The 22,131-nt window shown below is 41.3% G+C and overlaps 1 protein-coding gene across 1 annotated transcript in view; it reads left to right on the forward strand.

Annotated features, from left to right (window-relative positions):
• Positions 1-21,299, forward strand: part of LOC120467068 (protein NLRC3-like) — a 37,446-nt gene extending 16,147 nt beyond the window's left edge. Inside the window, exons 7-8 of the mRNA XM_089119090.1 lie at positions 8,582-8,752; positions 20,888-21,299. Coding sequence (XP_088975216.1) covers positions 8,582-8,752; positions 20,888-21,071 — 355 coding nt within the window. The 3' untranslated portion in view covers positions 21,072-21,299. The remainder of the gene's footprint in view (positions 1-8,581; positions 8,753-20,887) is intronic.
• Positions 21,300-22,131: the final 832 nt, after the last annotated feature.

Genomic DNA, 22,131 nt, shown 5'->3' on the forward strand with positions numbered 1-22,131 from the left:
ACAGGCCTCACCTGGCCTTCCTGAATGTGAACTCCCACTTGCTGTGGTAGCCAGACTACAGCCTCACCACCTTTCCTGAGCACTTTGCTCCCACTCTGTGGTCACCAGGCTTCAGGCTTCCTGGTTATGAGTTGTCACATGTCAGGTTGCAGGCTTCACCAGGCCTTCCTGAATGTGAAACCCCCACTTATCATGGTCGCTAAGGTGTAGTTGTGAGTCTTCATATGTCAAGTTGCAGGCCTCAGCGGCCTTCCTGAATGTGAGCTCCCCACGCATTGGGACTATCGGGTGTCAGGCCTCGTCAGGCCTTCCTGATTATGGGTTCCCACATGTGTGGCTGCAGGTTACAGGCCTCAAGTACGGCCTTCCTGAATTCAGAGTGAAGTACACAAACCCATACTTCACCTATTATTGTGGTAAGTCACATGACGAGATGTCTTGTGTACTTTCTAAAATCCATTTCTTATGGTAAGGGTCACATGCGGTACGCTTCGGTCCCTTCTTAGATGGCTCAGACCCTGGTCTTTCCTCGGGTTCCACTTTAAGAGGCGTCCTGTCGCTTAAATAGGCTAAAGGATGCCCTTCTCTGGCTAACTTCTGGAAGTAGCTTTCACTTGGTGAAGTAAGCTCCCACAGGTTGTGGTCACCAGGCTGGGTCTCACTGACCTTCCTGAGTACGAGCTCCCACCCGATGTGGTCGCCAGGTTAAAGGCCTTACCAGGCCTTCCTGGTTATGAGCTCCCACATAATGTGGTCGCCAGGTTACAGGCCTTACCAGGCCTTCCTGGTTATGAGCTCCCACATACTGTGGTCGCCAGGTTACAGGCCTTATCAGGCCATCCTGGTTATGAGCTCCCACATACTGTGGTCGCCGGGATATAGGCCTCACCAGGCCTTCCTGGTTATGAGCTCCCACACACTGTGGTCGCCAGGTTACAGGCCTTACCAGGCCTTCCTGGTTATGAGCTCCCACATACTGTGGTCGCCGGGATATAGGCCTCACCAGGCCTTCCTGGTTATGAGCTCCCACATACTGTGGTCGCCAGGATACAGGTCTTACCAGGCCTTCCTGGTTACGAGCTCCCACATATTGTGGTCGCCAGGTTACAGGCCTCACCAGGCCTTCCTGGTTATGAGCTCCCACACATTGTGGTCGCCAGGTTATAGGCCTTAAACGGGCCTTCTTGGTTATGAGCTCACATATTCTCTTGAGCTCCCACATGTGATATCCATCATGTTACAGGTCTCTTCCGGCCTTCCTGATTATGAGCTCCCACACACTGTGGTCGCCAGGTTATAGGCCTCACTAGGCCTTCCTGGTTATGAGCTTCCGCATAAGACAGGCACTTCCCTTGTGCAAGCTATCTCCCACAACTGGTGGTTATAGGTCTCATTAGACCTTTTTCGAAGGTACCCCCACATTGTGGGTCTGTCAGGTTATTGGCCTCTCGCCTTCCTGAAGGATGAGCTTCCACATGCTGTGGTCGTCAGGTTTCAGGCCGCACAATGTACGGCCTTCCTGACATGAGCCCTCAGGTTTCGGAGCTCCCCACACAGGAAGTCATCAGGTCTTAGGTCTCATTGACCTTCCTGTTTTTGATCCCTCTCTTACTTCCTCAGTGCTCAACAGTGAGCACTGAGTGGAAACTCGTGGATTGAGTGAACGATTCCCGTTGTTTTGAGGTTGAGTCACGCTCTCCGGAGGATCCCGTCTCTGTCATCCGAAACTCGATGGTTTCTGCCAGCTTCACAGGCCTTCAGTTTTTGGCTGCCTTTTCTAGGCAATTTCCAGAGGCTCTGTCTCGGACGGACAGGCGATGGCCAGACTGTGTGTCTTAGTACAGATCACCAGGCCAGCCTGGGGGCATTTCAGGAGGAGTGTTCTCCTGAATAGTCACTGCCTTCTATTTGGAAGTTGTGGTCCTAAAGCCTTTGAGCTGGCCCAGATTTACCCACATTATTACGTTTTGGTTTTTCTTGGTTCATTAGCTTGGGCTATGACCGGTGGGGAGTGCTGTTACTGACAGCCCGATGTGACTTAGGTTGAGTGGTTTCAGTGTTCCTTGGAATTACTGGTTCTGACAGTTGTCACTGCCTTTTTGGCATGCAGTCCCCTCAGCATGGCGGAGTGGGTATTTCGTTCCCCATAGCATCATTCGACGTATTGTTGAGTTCCCTTCGAAAGAGAACGTCTCAGGTTACAACTGTAACCTATGTTCCCTGAGAACAGGGAACGAGACAATACGTCTCGTTGCCATGCCTCGGGGCCTGCCTGCAACAGTCCCTTCAGACGAAAGGATGGTGTCACGGTTTCAAGGCGCCCTTCTTATACATCCAGATTGACGCGCTCATCATTTCAAGCTGATGATGCACGGGCTGTCGCCGGTCAACCTGATTACTGTGAGTTGAGATTTGATTTCAGACACCTGTCATGCCTGAGGCGTTCCCCCCATAGCGCCATTCGACGTATTGTCTCGTTCCCTGTTCTCAGGGAACATAGGTTACAGTTGTAACCTGAGACGTTTTCGGATGCCAAACAATTATTATAATAATGTAATAATGATTTATTTAATTATTCCTATGACGTAAAATCCATGTAGCCTATAAATGTACTATATACATGGAAATGAATATTTCAAAAGTATATTTTAGCCTACATTACACTATAATATAGGAACATTTAAATACATTTGTCCTAATTTCTTCACTTGCAAGAAATAAACCCTTGAGCTTTTATTAAGCAAAGTGCACACTTTTCTTAAATCACCCAGCACAAACCGGATGCCTATTCTTAAAGTCTTGTGCTGTTTTATAAAGGCACAAAGCCATATCATGGTTTCGATTTTAGTTCGTTGACAAAATATAACGCTAGAGACCTTTATGTTAAGTTATACATTTTACATCTCATGTGTGTTGGGAAAAGGGAGAAGAGAGTTCGGCAAAAGGCAGATTCTATCTCGGGTCGAGCGCATCAAAAGCTGCAGTCAAGAACTTCACACCCTACGACCTACGCCACTGTAGCTATTTCGTGTCGGGCATCTTTTTGCTAAAAAGACAGGCAGTTAGTGTAAATATACGCTCCATTATCAAAAATGTAAAAAAAAAAATATTTTTTTCTTCCCCTCGCTTGGGCCCCAAGTGCGCATGGCGAACTTGCAATGAATCAATTTTATCAGACCAGCCCTCACGGCCTCGAAACACTACCGGCCCACCGGGAAAACTCCTGACTCTCCTGATTGCCACTCCGCCCTGGTGATCATAATTTGCGCATCCAACAAAAGAGGCATTTATTGATTTCTTTTCTGATCTCATTTGAGTGTATTCAGCAATGCTTGTGTTATTCTGGGCTCATCAGATTTTTTTGTAGGCCTAATAACACTGTCCATCTCTTTATGTTAAGGTTTGGATTAATTTCTATATGCCAGAGGGCAGAATAAGACAGGGAATTATAGAATGCATTAGAGTTGTGTTGACCTACTGTTTTCATAACACTGGAAATTCTACTATTGTGCTAGTTTTGTTGCCAGTGTTGCTCAAATGCACACTTTTGCGTTCCCAGTTCCTGCATGTGTTGGGAAGAGCGAGTTCGGCAAAAGGTGGATTCGAACTCGAGTCACACGCATCAAAAGCTACATTCATAAACCTCACGTCTAACGTCGTATGCTACAGAAGCTATTTAATGACAAGTGTCTTTTTCCTCGAAAGACATGCACGTAGTGCAAATATACGCTCAGTTATCGAAAATGTATAAAGAAAAAAAAACTCTTCCTGAACTGAACAGGGAGCTGGGGGAAATTTCGTGGGTCTTTTTGACGGAGGTTCCGGCAAGCGCGAGAGACGAGTCCTCTCTTTTTCCCCTCGGTGCTAGGACGACTTTGGTGGACCGTCGTCTAGCACGATGCTGGATCACGGGCCCTGGCGCCGGGGCTGCGAGAAACCCTTCGCTGGTCACTACTGGCGGCTGAGAGACTGCTAGACGAGGCGAAGGCGGGGTGAGCTTGGGTTTGCTGGAAGCGGAGCTCAAGTGTTTCGACAGGAAGTGTCGCATGGCCTGGGACGACTTCTATGCTTCGGTGAATCTCTCCGAGAAACCCCTTACTGCGGGGCCGAAGATGCTGATCTCCTGCGAACATGACCGGAGAGGGTGTTTGAACGGGGAAAACGATGCACGTGCGCTTGATAACCTCCATACTCTCAGGCTGTCGTTGGCTGCTGCGCTTCTTTTTCCTAGAAAAGGAAGGGTCTGTGACGCTGCGTCACCGTCCCGGGAGAGAGCTAGCCGCGTTCGCAGGACAGACATGGGCATGCTGCGCAGCCACTTGTAGTGAGTGCAGTCTCTGCCTGGAGGATTCCTTGGCATGAGATGCACCTTGTTTGCTCGTCGGCCTCGTGCAGATTGCCTCTGCACGTGGCACAAGATGAGCGAGGCATTTAAAACAATGCCTAGCAATCTGCAAATGAAAGGATATTGCGTCGTCGCCGGATAGCCACGGGTGAGATGGCATCAGGAGAAAACGGCTGAGGACACGTAGTCTGCTGAGATGAGGCACGCTCAGACTGAAAGGGTTGCTCGAGGGCGAAAGCTCAGTAAAAAGATCAGAAACACGAAGTTGTCATTGAAGGAGTAAAATCTGCTATAATGGCGAATTGGAGCTGCCCGTCAAGGGGCCGTGGCCTTTACCTATATTATTCCCCCAAATTCGCAATTAGAGCAGATTTTACTCCTTCAGCAACAACGTTACGACCACGCCATTGGATGTGCAGTTGCCGCTGGTTTTTCTACAAATTTATACAAAATATCTTTATTTTCATATTTTTTTTTCAAATATTTTTTTTCTAATTTAGAAATTAAGTAAAATAACTATAAATTTAATTTCAGCAAATGTCATGGATGCTTCTTTACTATCTTTAAATTAATGATATATCACCCATTGGCCACCCTGCTGTCTAATATATTGGTCTCAGCCATCGGTTGACCTTAATCTTGACATATTAAAAACAAATACAATTTCTTAGGTTTAAGTAATCATAGCTTTATTTAAGTCATTAAATATGTTATGTCAAAAAGACATGTACTTGTGAATGGAGGCAGTTTAAGTATTAAAGACGCTTTCATCAGACACGTTGCCATGGTGATGAGCTGGCCCAAAGTTAACTTCCGTTCTGTTCGTTTATTAGTGTTTACTGGATAATATGGCATTGACTGCAAATGCAGTGAAAGTTAAGGTGATGAGTAGGTTGTTGAGCTGTGGGGTGCAACCTGACCTAGGGAGCAAACGCAATTTAAAAAAAAAAAATGTCAAGGTTTCCTCTGAGGGAGACGGCGGTATTAAAATAGCCTAGCTATGTGATAACCGATACAGTGTTTCCCATACATTTATTAGTGGCAGCCCACCACATTATCAGCGCTGACCGGCACATATTGATTTCTGTGTTTTTAACAATTTAAGATGGGAAAAGTTGTAATTGACTGCAGAGTTGCGTGCAGCGCATATTCGCACGCTCTATCTCTCTCTCTCAAACACATTGACAGCGGACCAGTCTGTGTATTGCATAAACAGTGCTGCACAGATCCATCCAACATGCTGTCAATGTGGAGACCCACCTTAAAAAAAGGTTAGCAAGCATGTAAGAAGCCTAACTAATAAGGAGAGCTATGTTAACCTTATCAAACCCCGCCGTCGCGCTCGCCACAGTTTTTTTAACACTGCGGTAAATCAGACATGTCGGTAGAAAAACATCTTGTCTCCAATTTTTGTTCAACGGATCTGGTAGTGTCACATTTCAGTTTGGCCAGGTAACATTTATTTTCTTTGACTGGCAAGAAATACCAGCTACTAGGTTATTTACTTGTTATGGATTGTCTCCGCAAGTCTGCCGGAAGTTAAGTTTGGGCCAGATTAATGCACATGCGCAGTACCGTTTGTTTATGTTGTCACTGCTGAAAGCGTCTGAAAGGCCTTTAACTTGCCATAAAAGTGTGAACTAGAGTTGTTCCAATTCCGATACTAGTATCGGAAATGCCGCCGATACCAATACAAATTCTGGCATCGGTATCGGCGAGTACTTCTACCCGCGTACCGATACCATTTTTTTAAACAATACATAGTAATGCACGCTAGCTTTGCGTAACGCTGCAAATCGGAGATCAATTCTTCTTCGCTGCTCTAAACAGTGGTTGCTTGTGGCAACACAGGAAATGATACTGTTGTCACAAGGAACCACTGTTTAAAGCAGCGAAAAAGAAAATGCGCGTGCACACCCTGGCAGTATGTCCGCAGTTTTTCAGACTGGACCAACCAGCCAGTAAAACGGCGACATGTCTCATCATGTGTCATGCTGCAATTTTGAGGGGTGGAACAAGATTAGCAACTTCAACACGAGTAGCTTAAGCATTTGAAGGCGCATTACCCCGCAGAACACGATGGCAGTCGGAGGATGAGCCGTGCCAGAATCAACAATCTCTGAAAGCTTCATTCAAATGAAGAGAAAAGTTTACAAAAGAGCCAAGGAGCGATACATATAACCAACAACATCTGTTGAGTTTATTATTCTGGTTGACCAGCCGCTGTCAAAACTGAAATGCCATTTATTTAACAAATTTGTTTATTCTCTTATATTATTCATATATCATTTTTTAGATTCCTAGATTTATTTGTTGAACTTTTTTAATACAGTTATATTGTAAATCTAAAATACCCTTTTCAGTTTACAGTATTAGATGTGTGGTTGCATTGTAAGTTCCTTTTCACTTAAGAAAGATAAATAATATATTGCTGTGAAATGTATGTCAGATAATAAAAATACTCTAGTTCACTGTATGTATTTGTTCATGTTTAATTAAGGGATAAGTCTGAAGCACACCATACAATAATTATATAATAGTATCGGATCATCTCTAGTGTGAACTGTCTCATATAATGGTGTCGGTGCAGTCAAGTCAATAAAATTGTTGAATATTGAGTAGGGGTGCTTGATTCATAAAATATCACGATTCGATATCAATTTTTAGGCTCAAGATTCACATCAAAAATGATTCTCGATTCAAAAAAGCAGTGCACAGTATGTAAATGTAGTTTATTTTTTCCTATGTGATTGATTGCAGTAGACAGACAGTTTAAAAGAAAAGAAACACAACTAATTAAATGTATTTTGCTATTGCATTATATGTCTTCATACTAAAATAAAAGTCGTTTCAACTGCAAAATTGCAAAGCGCCAAGCTTTGGCCAGTTTCAAATACGTTTAATTTAAGTTTAAAATAAAACTTAAATAAAAAACTTTTATATTTAGCTTTAAAGTGCTGTAGTCAGATCAAACAAACAATCATGCTAAATGTGGTTAAATACTTCAGCTACCAGGTTGTTGAAATGTGAACTCGACTGGGCACATTGAACTTCCTAAAAAATATACTAATGTCATAGAACCCTTAAAAAATTATATTAAATAGATTAAAAAAGCCACCGCTACTGTTAACATATATGATTATATTGTGTATATTTGTTTAGATCCAGTGAAGTCGTATCATTGGTGTAATTTGCGAATGGGACTGATGGGACATGTCCTCACCCCTTTTTCTCAGGATCGATATTGTCCCCCACCACTTTTTTAAACATTGCACGGATGTACCTAATACAAATAAATAAAACATATCAGTTAACTAGCAGAGCATTCATTTAGTTCGCTATTAAATAAAAGACCTAGTGCTTAAATCTGTTGTTTTTCAAATCATGCTGAGCGCTCGTTGCCGCTGCTATCAATGTCTCTTTTGTTCTCAGTCTTCACTCGGACAAACTCTTCAATCTATCGCCGTTGCGGAGACTCTCTATACACTCCGATGAAATCCCAAAATAAAATGCACACAAACGTGTCCCTGCTTGATATAGACAGTAACCACTGATGAACATATTCGGTTTTGAGGAGAGAGAAAAAAACTATACGAGTGCAGATTGCAACCCGTAACTTCTGACACGCTTGGCTAAAGATCTTCCACTAGACCATTTAAGAACTCAAACAAAATATATGCAGATCGATGCATTTATTTACGGGTTGAGCAGATATGCTGCACAGTTTGACCAGTGGGCAGTGGCCGCACACCAGTCCACCGGATGCTGTTGTTAAGAACTTGCAATGTATCACTATTATCAGACCGGCCTTGAAAACACTACCTGACCACTGGGAAAAGTCCCGACTCTCCCGATTGCCACTCCACCCCTTCACTCCATTACATTATTTATATATATATATATATATATATCGATTTTTTGAATTCAATTAATCGATTTTGAATCGGTAAAGCTTGAATCGCGATACAAATGTGAATCAATTTTTGTGCACACAACTAATATTGAGTGTCCCCGATTAAGAAAGACAGAGGCAACACAGGCAGAAAATTTGTCACTGAATGAAAAACACTAATGTACAGGAAATAGTAGTGTTAGAAGATAAATGTTAGTTTAACTCACCCTCTTTGCTGTATATGCTGTTTATGCATAAAATAAATGGAAAATGTATTTAATATTTGTATATAGAAAATGTATTGTTTGTGTTTCATCTAATTCTGTGTTGTGACTTTATTGTAGGTTAAATGATTGTAACTTAACAAACAAAAGCTGTTCAGCTCTGGCTGCAGTTCTTGGATCAGACACCAATCTGAAAGAGCTGAACATGAACAATAATAATCTGCAGGATTCAGGAGTGAAGCTGCTCTGCACTGGACTGAAGAATATAAAGTGTAAATTGGAGATACTGAGGTAAGTTGAGCCACAAGAGTCACATGACTAGAGTGAGGTGTGATGACTGACAGGACGATGCCGGAGGCAAAAGCCCAAAATAACTTTAATTTTTTTGTTACAACGTGGTTATACCATATCAATCCTGTCATTGTGCTATTTTGTTGTTGTTGTGTTTTTTCATCTAGTAATATTGAAGTGACATTAAGCATTTCGTTCCAAGAAAAGGAAAGATCATTAAATATCAGAATAAGAGCTACAGATCCTGAGGGTCATTGGCAAATATATATTCTTGTAAAATAAGTGCTCCACATGCTCTGGGGGTTTAATAAAGGTCGGAAGCTAGTTATTTTAGTTGATCAAGTTTTAAATAAGGATATTTTTCTTACACGAACGCATCGCTTCACTTCAGAAGGCTTTTATTACCCCCCAGAGCCGTGTGGAGCACTTTTATCATGGATAGATGCATTTTGATGGAAAAATATACAGTCATTCACTGCCATTATATAAAAAAAATATCATTCTGATTGTATTCGTCTGAAAGTAGAATGTCATATACACCTTGGATGTATTGAGGGTGAGTAAATCATGAGATCATTTTCACTTTTGGGTGAACTACGTTCGTTCGTTCGTTTATTTATTTATATAGCACCTTACAGACTGCTACCGCAGTTCCAAAGTGCTGTACATTGTCATAAAAAAGTCACACAAACATGAAGACAAAATAAAATAAAAGAAACACAAAAACATCCACGTACTAAAATGCCAAAAAATACAGATACGACTTTAAGCGGTCCTTAAAAACATTTAGATCTGCTGAGGATCTAATATCCAACGGCAGATTATTCCACAGTCTAGGACCGGCGACAGAGAAAGCACGATCACCTTTCATTTTGAGACGTGCACGGGGAACAATTAAAAGGAACTTGTTTGCTGATCTTTATCTTACACCTACCCCATAGGCTTAATAAGCTCAGCCAAGTATTCTGGTGCCAATCCATGAAGTGATTTAAAAACATATATAAAAATTTTATACTGTACTCTAAAATGTATTGGTAGCCAGCCTAAAAAGGATAAGAAGGGAGTAACATGATCCGTTTTCCTACCATTCATCAACAACCTGGCGGCAGCATTTTGTACAAGCTGCAAGCGTGCAATGTGTGTTTGACAGGTCCCCACATAGAGTGCACTACAGTAGTCAAGACGTGAAAATATATAGGCATGAACAACTTTTTCCAGGTTTCTGGCTGAAAGTATTGGTTTCAGCTTGGCTATTGCTCTCAAGTAAAAAAAGCAATTTCGAACCACTGTTCTAATCTGTCGATCGAAAGTAATGGATGAGTCGAAAATAACTCCCAAGTTCTTTACTTGTTCCTTTAGGTACCCCTTCCATGGGCCTAAGTGGTCGACTAACGTTTGGCTACTAGCAGTGCGGCCAAGAATAATAATTTCAGTCTTGGTTTCATTTAATTGAACAAGATTTGTAGCCATCCACAGCTTTACTTCCTCTAGACACCTAAGGAGAGTGACATTACCATCCTTACTACCTATTCTCAGCGGCAGATAGACTTGAGTGTCATCTGCATTAGAGGATGACACGGGAGTGGATTTTCACTCCTGTCCCATCCCACTCCCATAGAAAGAAATCTTGTCCCGTCCCACTCCCAGACCAAAGTTTAAAAAATAATCCCATCCCATCCCGCTCCTGGTAAATTGACTCCCACTCCCATCCCGCTCCTGTTTAAACTGACTCCCGCTCCTGTACCGCTCCCATATATTTTTTTCTTCAATTTATGTTTAGTTAATACATAGAATTTGATTTAATCTGCTCTCCATACTGTTACCAGCTGCTGAGCCCGTTTCTAGATTTTCTCCAGAAAATGGAAGACAGTAAATAAAAGAAAAACAGTACATAGTTCACACCATGTCTACAATAATTTATTAAACCCAAACAGCATATAAAGCTGAATTTTACTCATTGTTGAGTAAACAATACATTTATAGTTTTTTTTAATTACATGTTAACGATTTTCATCAGTCCATCTTAGTTAAATGTTGCTGTGTAGGAACAAAAGTGCATCTACATTTTCTGGATTAAGGGTAGAACGCCTCTCCTCTATCAGTCTTCCCGCAACACTGAAGCTACGCTCAGAAGGAGTACTTGTTGCGGGGATAGCTAGCAGCCTCTTAGCAACTGGTACGAGCCCACCTGACATCTCCCGCCAGAAGTCAAGAAGACACTGGAAACGTGCCAACTTAGTGTCACTCATGTATTGCAGCACCAACTGGCGACCATGTGACTCCATATCACCACTGTCCTCCTTCCTCTCCTCCTCTTCTACACAACTTGCAAAGAAGTTATGCACCTCCGTAGCTCCTTGCTCTGGGGGTGGATCTTCAGGAAAAAAGACAGATTCTAATAGGACATTGTCATTTACAATCTAGTTCTTTGTAGTCTAACAAACTCAATTGTCTAACACACCTATATTAAACATTGCCTATGGGTAATGTTTAAAGGTAATCCTCACACCTTTCCTGTATGTGTGCGTCACTATAAATAAATGAAAATAAATTTTGTCATTTGCTCTGCAAATGCTGTTGATGCTAGTGTTATTCACCCTCTTTATCCACAAGGCCTCTCACTCTCTCCTCTGTCCCTGCCGTTTCTGTGAATGCTGTCAGGGTGCTGATGACCTCCTCATACTCCTGACCGTTGAGAGTTTTCCTTAAGAAACTCCTCAGGCTTGGAGAGAGAGCTGTGGCTACCTTATGGTACAGGTGGACTTTGAATTTCATCTCCACTGCCTGGGCTAACTTCCCTTTCAGCTAGGGGAGGAGGAGCATGATGATACATGCAACATCATTGCACTGTGCTTATGTTTGCTACTTGAATGACCACCAACTAAATGAAAATCAGAAATGTATTGTATTACCTCTTTACGATCACACTGTCTCCATCCTGGATCGACAAACCCCTCAGAAGAGTAGCCTTGGTCGGGAAGACAAGGTGAAGGGTAGGTGTCTGATCAGTGGAGAGATGCCTGGTAGCCTCATCGAAAGGTTTCAAGAGTTGGATGATGTCTTCAAGAAGTTCACAGTCTATGTTGCTGAGGTAACGGAGCTCGTTTCGGCGAAGTAAGATGTCATGCAGCCTCCCAGATCTCAGAGCATCATTAACAGATTGGAGCATTGCTAGTCTGGTATTCCACCTCGTCTCCACAGATTGCTTCAGTGACTGGTCCAGTTCTTTTTGCAATCTAAAATATAAAGAGATTGCACAAGAAAAATGGATGTTACTGTGACATAAATCCATAAATTCATCTCTTTTGGGAAAACAACATTTAAAAAAAAGAGAGATTTTTTTTTTTCAAATTGAGTAAAAAAAAATATATCTGTGCACCTGTGAGAAAAGATTACCTGTGCAGGTATAAATTACAGTAGCTTCTTTTTATTTACTTCACTTTAATTTCTTTCAAATCATATAAGCAGCTTTACCAGGAAGACATAAAACTGTATGCTATTTTACCCTGCTCTTTTAAAGTGTGTGACAAGGGTCTTTGTGTCCTTAAACAGCTTGATGATGTTGCTGTGCACTGGGTTGTTCTCGTCCAAGTGGTCAAATACATGTTTTAAGATTAAGTTGATATTATGGCCAGCACAGGAGAGTCGGACATAATCCTTGAATGCAGCAATCACATTTGAGCCATTATCCGTTACAAAAACGGTGTCGTTGCTCAGGATGCCAAATTCCTGTGTGAGGTAAAAAAAAAAAGATTAAAAAAAAAGACTTACACAAAAGCAAAAGAAGCCCAGATATAACAGCATCAAAACAGAATGACTAACGGTCCTGTAACTGAACAGAACTTTTCAATACATGTTTATAACTATATTAGGACAAAACATAGTGTTTACACATATGCTTAATGCATATCAGCAAAGGAGGACACTAAGATATGAAAACATGAAAACTATTTTTAAAAGTTTGAAATTTTATGAAACATTTTCCTTAATCTATCAAAAAAGTAGAACTGCCTCTGACACAGAGAGCAGCAAATGCAGCTGCCTGCAACAAATTGATGTGCAGTACAGTAAGGGACAGTGACACACACATGGCTACTGTTGTATTATTGATATATTTATCTTATTGTATAATTTTTATTGTAAACATGTTTTTTTGTTGTTGTTACTGTTGCACTCTGTTCTCATACTTTTCCCAATTTTATCATTAATTAGCAACATTATTTACATATGCCTTGTGGATAAAGATGATCTGATTTGAGAGACAGACAGACACACGGAGAGAGATACCTGAAGGATTCTCTCCACAGTCCTTCTGATGTGGTCACTGGATTTAACACCTTCCATCTCTCTTGTGGCCAGAACCCGGTTTACCATCTTCCAGTCAAGGATGTAATGCACTGTAACAGTGATGTAGTGTGTGTTGGTCCTTTCCTCTGTCCAGAGGTCTGTGGTAACAGCATGGTCTCTAGTCTGTATGAAAGGAGGAATTATATTTTTAATGGGCCACAAAATATCTTGCATGTAAAAATGATGACCAGTTTAGAATATAGATATATTATGGCGTTTAAAAATTGTAAGGAAAATCTGGTGTAAAGGGTTTAGAATCTATAGATCACAGACTACTGCGTGAGAGGTACAATTTATGTATAAAAATAGTGCAGAGTGACATACCTGACGAAGCTCCTCCGTGACCAGCAGTTTTATTTTCTCATACTCCCCTTCTACGTGACGGGAAACTGTGCGTGCACATGGCAGTATGTCTTCCACCTGCACATTACTTCCATATTTGGCTCCAATGTCGAGCAGCTCCTGTGCTACTTTGGTAAAGCCTTTCCCCTCTACCACAGCAAAGGGTCTGAGATCTTGGCTGCACATGCGAGCAATTTTGTCGGTCAGACGAGACTTGACACCTGACGGCAATTTTCGCTTGATGAACGAAGCGATGCTTGGCTGATTCTTTCCCGAATTTGCCTTGCAAGTGTGCCTCTTCAGACCGCTCGTCCCTGAATCGCTTGCGTACTTGACTAAGACTAAGCATTTTTTACAAGCAGCGTACATCGTGCTATCACCGTCACATTCGACTCTCATGAACTTAATCAATATTTCAGACTTTCCGACCAGTTCTGTAAATTTAATAGACACGTCATTACTTCTGACTTTCCGCTGTAGATCATTTTTTACCACATCGACTTCTCCCCGACTGTTAGCTCCCTCCATCACTGCTCTTTGAATTCCGGCGGTAAGCCGTGACAAACAAAGCACTGATGGGTTCTGGGACGTGTAGGGTTTTTTTTAAAATTGCGTTACATTGTAGGCGTGTTAAAATAAAACTACAAAATGTTTTTGTTTTTTTTGTCATCTTTGCTATTGGTTGATTCCCGCTCCCGTCTGCTCCCGTTTACCATTTATCATGTACCGTCCAAATCCCGTGATTAATAGCAAAGATGACTCCCATCCTGCGGGAATCCCACGGGAATCCCGTGACCCGTGGGATTCCCGAAAAAATGTCAGCCTCTAATCTGCATACAGGTGGTAAGACACACCATACTTTTTAAAAATCATTCCCAACGGGAGCATATACAGGGAAAAAAGGATGGGACCCAAAAATGACCCTTGTGGTACCCCACATGAAATGGGTAACGGAGCAGAGTAGTTATTCCCAATCTTCACTGAAAATGATCTACATTCCAGATAAGAAGCAAACCAATTTAGGGCCGTCCCCTGAATACCAACAAGCTGCCTTAAACGAGTCAGTAAAATCTGGTGGTCAATAGTATCAAAGGCTGCTCATAAATCTAACAGAATTAATGCTGCATGATTACCTGCATCCATAACTAAAAAAAGATCATTAACAACCCTTAAAAGGACTGATTCTATACTGTAACCACCTCTAAAACCAGATTGAAATTTGTCCAAAATATTATTCTTTGTTAAGAAGGTGGATATTTGTTTAAGCACAACTTTTTCAAGTACCTTAGACAAGCCAGGTAGTTTTGAGATTGGCCGATAGTTTTTTAAGTCATAAGGGTCCAGATTTGTTTTTTGGAGATAAGGCTCAACAATAGCCTGCTTAAGGCAAAGCGGTACAATCCCATTCTGCAGACTACTATTTATAATAGCTAGGATACTTGGGCTGACTATATCAACACCTTCCTTAAGAATGGACAACACAACTGCATCAGAAGGACACAATGATCGCTTTAAGTGAAGAATGACATTTCTAATCTCTGAAAGTGAAACCAGTTCAAACTGACTAAAGTATATCTTCGTTAGGTCCGAAGATATACTTTAACACCTATCAACTATCCCTTTAACACCTGTTACTGCACTGGGATTATACTATTTAGTGGATAAAGTATTTTCTATATATGTATATTCTACTTATAAGTTAACACTTAAATTGTGATGTTTTTGTTTAAAGTAATTTATACTTTAGTGATGTAATCATTACTTGCTTACCTAGTGTTCTCGTAATAATGACTAAACATCTCGTAATAATGAGTAACTTTCTCGTAATAATGACCTAAAGGTGCATTGCGCAAGTGAGTTTTTGCAGAACTATGCCCCCTCAGGCGACAAGCGAAACTGCAAACAGAGGTGTGCACGCTCATGGACCACACACACACACACACACACACACAAACACACACACACACACACACACACACACACACACAGAATAACAAGAGATTCTTCATGCGTTCAGTGAGTTATTAATGGAATATGTAAATTAAATTCATGAGAACAGACCACAAATGTGCTGTATGTTGTCCTTTTTTTACAGTGGAGTGCAAAGGGAAAAATAAAAATCATCATGAGGAAAAGCAACTGAAAAGAGCTCATAGATATTCTCATTATAACATGTCACGTTAAAATATCAAGTATAAAGTTATTCTCATGATGTCTGAAAATAAATCATAAAGGAAAATTGACAGCTCATCCAGTCAAACTGACGGATCATCTTTATCTGTAGGGAAACCTTATGATTTGAAATGATTCGTTTCAGTCTTTTTGAATGGAAGTTCCCCAAACCGGACGTGCCACCCATAATTCAAAACGCAGTGAGCTCGTCAGGAATAAGGTGGATAAGCATAACAGTGGAAACTAATCTCATGTTTTCTAATAATTTTACAGACCCTTGACACACAATAAAACTTTACATCCAATCATCTGAGACACATTCAGACTTGTCAGACCTGTCCATCTAGTCTTTATAACTCATTATAATACTCATTCAGATTATTCCTCCAACACACATGTTCTTTGATCCAGGGTTTGGCATGTCAAGAGCCTAAACTAAGGAATGGGAAGTGTAGTGTTAGCACCCCTTAAGTCAGACTAACAGTCAAGGGTTAACATGATTTCAGTCAATCATTAACTTTAATTGTTTTGCATACTTCAACCAGACGCTCTTTATTCATCTGAGATATTTCAGAGATATTTCTCAGGTAATGGGGACGTTTTATAAATGGTATGCAAAAAGAAAGTTGCTCAGATCATCTTTAATTTCTCCTGTTTTAAAATAGTATTTCTGGGCCTGAATAAACCCTTTAGATCTGCATTATCCAGACACATGTGCATACAGTACTCAACACAACATTAATTTCATGTATTGTAATAAGTATATATGTGGGATGAGTCATAGGTAAGCAGTAATACAACAGGTGTGACTGATGTCTACAGTTACCACTCCTTTTTTAAGATTCTTTAGATCTTAACTGAGGGACTAGCGGCTATCTGTTGATCTGAGGGAATTCCTGCCCGTTAAACAGACAGCTCTGTCACACATAGATGATTCCTTCACACAGACTCTCTGTCTCTTCTCTTTATTTGTGCAGGTAAAGTCATGTGATGTCTGCTTTTGGCTGTAAGCCACTTAGGAACTGATTTTTTTTTTTTTTGGCTGAACACAAGCTGAACATAAACATTGGCAACCATAACCATAGTCATGCAGTAAAGACTTAACCTGGAATCTGGAGGTTCAGGTGTGTTTCCTGTGTCTTCACCAGATGGTTTATTTCTTCATACGTCTGTATGATTTCTGTCATTATGTTTCCTGTGCAGTTTTATCAGAAGTGATGTTTCTCACAGAGGATGAGGTTTAAACAAACTCAATCAATAAAACTGAATAAGTTGCTACACTTCAAAGTAACATAAAAAAAGTATGATATAATCTCAAAGAGGGTTGAAAACGAAATCGTGAAAAATCATGAAAACGGCTACCAAATTAACTGCTAACAAAATAGAAATGTGATTTACCTGACAGTTGAGAAGAACAGATGACTCAGATGTTTAAGGCTGCTGTTTTTGACGCTGTCCCTCTCTCACATTTGCTGAACAGGGTCCAGTCTATACTTTCTGGTTTTTGGTTTCTTCTAGAATTGAAACACTCAGAGAACCACTCAAATTTTGCTGCTAAATTTTGAAGACCATTTTAAGTGTCCTTTTGATCCAGGGACCTTGTCTGGTTTACCACAGCAAATCCCCATTGTATTATTCTATTATTATTCTATAATATTATATTCTCTCCATTCTATTATTCTATTATTATTATATATTATTCTATTCTCCCCATTGTTTGCAGAAAGGAAAAAGAAACTCACAATCCTTTTTTTTTTGAGTGTGAGAGTAATAAAGCAAGATGTTCTTTGTCCTTCTCACAATTATAGAACGATAGTGGAATCAAAAAAAATCTGTTTGCAAAATTAAGGGGGAAATAAATGGAAGCTTTAGCGTTAAATTCTGTCAGGAAGACTCAATCGTTGCGTCAATAATTACCTTCTCATCTATCCAATCGTGTCTAACACTTGCAGTATAAAAGACCGGTACTTACACATGTTTGAGTTCGCAGATGCTGACGCTTTTATTGATTGCTTCCGTCAGTTGCCGACCAAAAAATGTCTCAGAACTCGCATCTCGTTTGCGTCTACTCAGATTCCGACGATGATTTCGTCCCGCCATCTCCTCCTGCTGCTCGCCGCAGCTCTCGCATTCAGTGCCATGCTTTTCCTTGGGCACAGTGGTCTTCTGCGAGCTTGATCAAAACCTTCGAGGAAGCTGCCATACCCATAAGTCAAAATCTTTCAAGGGAAGAATTACTCCTTTTGGCCCAAAATACCTTGGGTAATCCTCTAGTCTCTCCTTCTTCGACCCCAAAAGCTTCCACTTCAGCTGCTCAGCCAAAACGAACTGGCAGGAAAAGAACTTCTAAAACATCTTCACCTCATCCAGCCAAAAGGATATTGTTACCTGCTCAGGCGCCAACTTCTCCGCAGATTGCAAATCCCACAGACACGAACTATCAGCTCATATCTGCAGTTCAAAGCCTTTCCAAGATGGTCAAAGGACTGGAATCCAAAATGTCATCCTTCGATCCAGCTTCGAACTCCTCAACAGTTCCACAATTGAAACTTCCTTCTCTCGGATTAACAAACCATTTGGATGTGCCTTGGATTGTTTCTCCTGCCGCAGCAACTGTCTCCTCTCACTTAAGAACAAACATTATCCAAGGTAAGGACATTAACTTGGCTACACTATTGCTTCCCTCGCCTGCTGCAGACAGGAAAATGGTAGACTGTGGTGACGTGGCAGTCCTTCTTAAAACCTCTGATCCTCGGTTACAACGTAATCTCTCGTTTGGCGAATTTGTTATTGCTTTTAGCATTTACAGAGACATTTTGTGCCAAGTCTATCCAGAGAGAAGGGAAGAGCTAGATCTCTATTTAGCTATGATGGCGGACTTCAGTCAAAGATATGGAGGCACGTTATTATATGAATACCACAAATCATTCTCTGCTAAAGCTGCTTCCTTCATCACTATTTATAATTCAAGATTAGACTGGGCAATTACAGACACGGAACTACTCGTTCGTCATTTCGGAGGCCTTGTGGCATAAGTTGCCTTGTCCTGTAGAAAAGGCCAGTGGCCAGTGGTCTGTAAGGAAGGATTTTCCTAAGACTGAATTTAGGAATTCGAACCTGCAGTAAAACAATAAAAACTCAACAAAAAGGGACAGAGGGCACCACACAACTGGCCCAACCTGATATCTTCCCCGCAATGTTGTGGTCCTTGACTCTGAGCACACTATCTTCTCTCCTCCAGGGCTCATTCAGAAATGCAAATCTCACAAACCTCCTGCCTCCAGCTGTGTTATGCGAGGGCAAAAGAAATACTTCTGGTGGGAGTGGTAGAATTGTTTCATTCCCGCAGTAGCAGAACAGGCAGAACAAGAAAACAACGCCTGTTCTTCTGTTGTGGGAGATGCCCCAATAAAGATTGTTGCATGTTTGATATCATTTTTAGTGTCTCAGTGCAATTGGTAAAATGGTCTTAATTTCACTACTACAGTCATTGGGAATAGGAGAAAGATTGAGAACTTAGGAGAATCCTGTTCTTCTCCATGGGTGACGTCTTTTCAAGATATCTCCCCTCTCCCCTGAGACCAGGTGTTACCCCCTGGGGTATAGGAATGGACCCAAAACAAACTCTGAAAGATATTGGTACAACCCTTTTGTTCTGGTCTGGGAATTTAAGGCTAGATAACAGAGCAGTCTTCGGAAACCTGTAACCAGGAAAACCCCCATACAGTGCTGTGTCAGTGTTTTTTCCCAGTGGAAAGCACTCACACACTACTGTGTGTCTCTGTCAGGAATGCATTGCTTACTTTTAGAATCATCTTTGAGTAATTCATGTCATGTATTTATTATTTCTGAATTGGCTGTTAATTGCTTGGGTAATTGGCATGATACATTTTTCAAATAAATGTTACATCTTGATTTACTCTGGAGTATTCTGACGTCAATATTTTAGTAAATTATAGGAGGCTGGTGCTACCGCAAATCTTGCCGGATAGGTCAAACTAAAGGCACAGATGTGAATGGAGCAGTAGGCACGTCCTCTGGAGACCTTTTGATTTCTGTCCATCACTGATTTGGCAAGTTGTATGGAAGTGGCTAAAATAAACTACATTCTTTTGTACGAGTGAGCAGTAGGCAACCGACTTAAGAAGTATTAGTTAACCCTGCACCCTCTGACTAAATACAGAACTGACAAGGTTTGTGTCCGTGAGAAAAACGATACGGCCGACGTGATCTCTGTGCGGCATCAGGTCCATAATGAATTAATAACTGAAAGTGTAAGAAACTCTGATAAATCAAAGATCTAAATTAAATTATAATCAATAGTTATGGTTATTTTCTAATAAGAAACACAATCTAAACTTGATCATCAGTAAAAATTGGAGTCAGATTAAGCGTAGAGTTAAAGTAATATTAAACATAAGTCTAATAAATTAAGTTAACTTCGCTGGAGCGCTGAAAAGACATACACGCATTATCCCTTCGCCCAGCCGTTGGTTTCCTTCTTTGGGCCAATGGGTGGTCCTTACAGGTCCTTAGGGGCGCGGTTTAATGTGGCCAAGTGGCCATTGTCTGTGTGGCCAAACGGCCTTGAGGCATTGCTGCCTCGCTAAAAAATGGCCATGTGGTCTCGTGGTCCTTGTGGCCTGGTTATGTGTGGCCTTGCGGCCTTGTCCAGTCTACCTCGCTCTATGTGCGGCATTAGAGGCCGATGTGGCTCTTCGCGGCCTCGTCTCTGTGGTCTATCATGGCCGTGTGGTCCAATGTGGACAGATTGCGGTCTAAGGAGGCCTGCTCTGTGTATGGCCCTAGGTGGCCTGTTCTGTGTGGTCCAATGAGGCCTGGCCCAATGTGGAATTCTCTGTGTTACGGCTTGTCCCATATGGCCGGTTCTGTACGGCCAAGGCGGTCTTTTCTCACTAGTCCTATAACAGCTTGTGTTCCAATGACCTGTCTTATGCTTAAGTTAGCCTCCTCACAGTTTAAGTCACTATTCCACAACACTTGATTCTCTCCAACTCATTCACAAGGAACTGGCTTCGATCAGACGTAAGTTTGTCTCAAAACATAAGTCGCTCTGGACGAAAGCATCAGCATGGATAAATGCTAATGTACATTCAGCAGCAGAACATAAATGCATAATGCATTATTCACATCTTCTCATAGTTCCTTTCAGGCTCACTATGAAGTGTCATCTTACTAATTAATTATTGGCTACGAGGCTTTCCACATTTCATGTTCATGCCTATTATTAACCCCCTTTTCTTTCTATTTTAGGCTCTACAGGATTCACGACTGGTGGGTATACTTTTCCTTACCTTACCGGCTCCGTCCTGGTGGAATTATCTTCCACCTGTTTTGGGGGGTCGGCTACGCCCCTGCCTTCGTCTTCAGGCAGGAAATGCAGAGTCCGGACCCTCGGATTGCAAGCTATGGACAGGGCCTACGCCAAAGAACTTAATTGCTTGCTGGGCTATCAATAAACGTGTTATTGTTACAGTATTTATTCTCCCGAGTCTTTCTGGTAGAAATGGAAGCTTCTCATCTATCCAATCGTGTCTAACACTTGCAGTATAAAAGACCGGTACTTACACATGTTTGAGTTCGCAGATGCTGACGCTTTCATTGACCGCCATCCTCCCCACCACCTCCAAGATGATTCCTTCCCTTCCATCCTTCCCACCACCACCAGGATGGTCCCTTCCTATACCTCCCGGGGGGGTCGGCTGCGCCCCTGCCTCCATCTTCAGGCAGGAAATGCAGAGTCCGGACCCTCGGATTGCAAGCTATGGACAGGGCCTACGCCAAAGAACTTTATTGCTTGCTGGGCTATCAATAAACGTGTTATTGTTACAGTATTTATTCTCCCGAGTCTTTCTGGTAGAACTGTTGCTATAGTGATAATGAAAAGCAAGTAAGTTCTTCTTTCCAGAAAAAAACAAAAAAACAATAGTGATTGTGGATATTATAATTTTTATAGTTTCAATGTATTTTTTTTATTATTATTAAACAGTCAAACATACATACAAACCAACATAGTGCAGTAGTGAGCAATCTTGTAATTCCAGAAGTGACATAGAGTGATTTAAGTGTTTGATCTAAGTGTGTATGTGAGTGGGTGTGAGTGTGGGTATGTGTGTGTATGCGTAAACTAAGTAACCATTTATTATTTATTGCCATTGTCATTACCATCACCACCCCCACTCCCCACTACCACCATACTGCCAATATTGTATTAGTCGATTTTTATCCTTTCTCCTATGTACCAATTGCCATTGTCAATTCTGTATAAAATAAAAGATGATATAATAAGATAATATATGATAACCTTCCCCCACATCTCTTCAGTCCCTATCTTCTCCTATTTTTTTGTGTGTGTGTGTTATGTGCAATGTCTAAAGTGCATTAAAAGACATTAACAGTGTGAGAGTGTCAATGTTTCAATGTATTTCTACAGTTCTCCTGAAACTTAATTGAATAGGTATTTGGTTTCTATCCGAGAGTAATATTACAATATTTTT

Source organism: Pimephales promelas, chromosome 2, assembly GCF_988280905.1.
Source record: "Pimephales promelas chromosome 2, fPimPro1.hap1.1, whole genome shotgun sequence".
NCBI classification, from domain to species: Eukaryota; Metazoa; Chordata; class Actinopteri; order Cypriniformes; family Leuciscidae; genus Pimephales; species Pimephales promelas.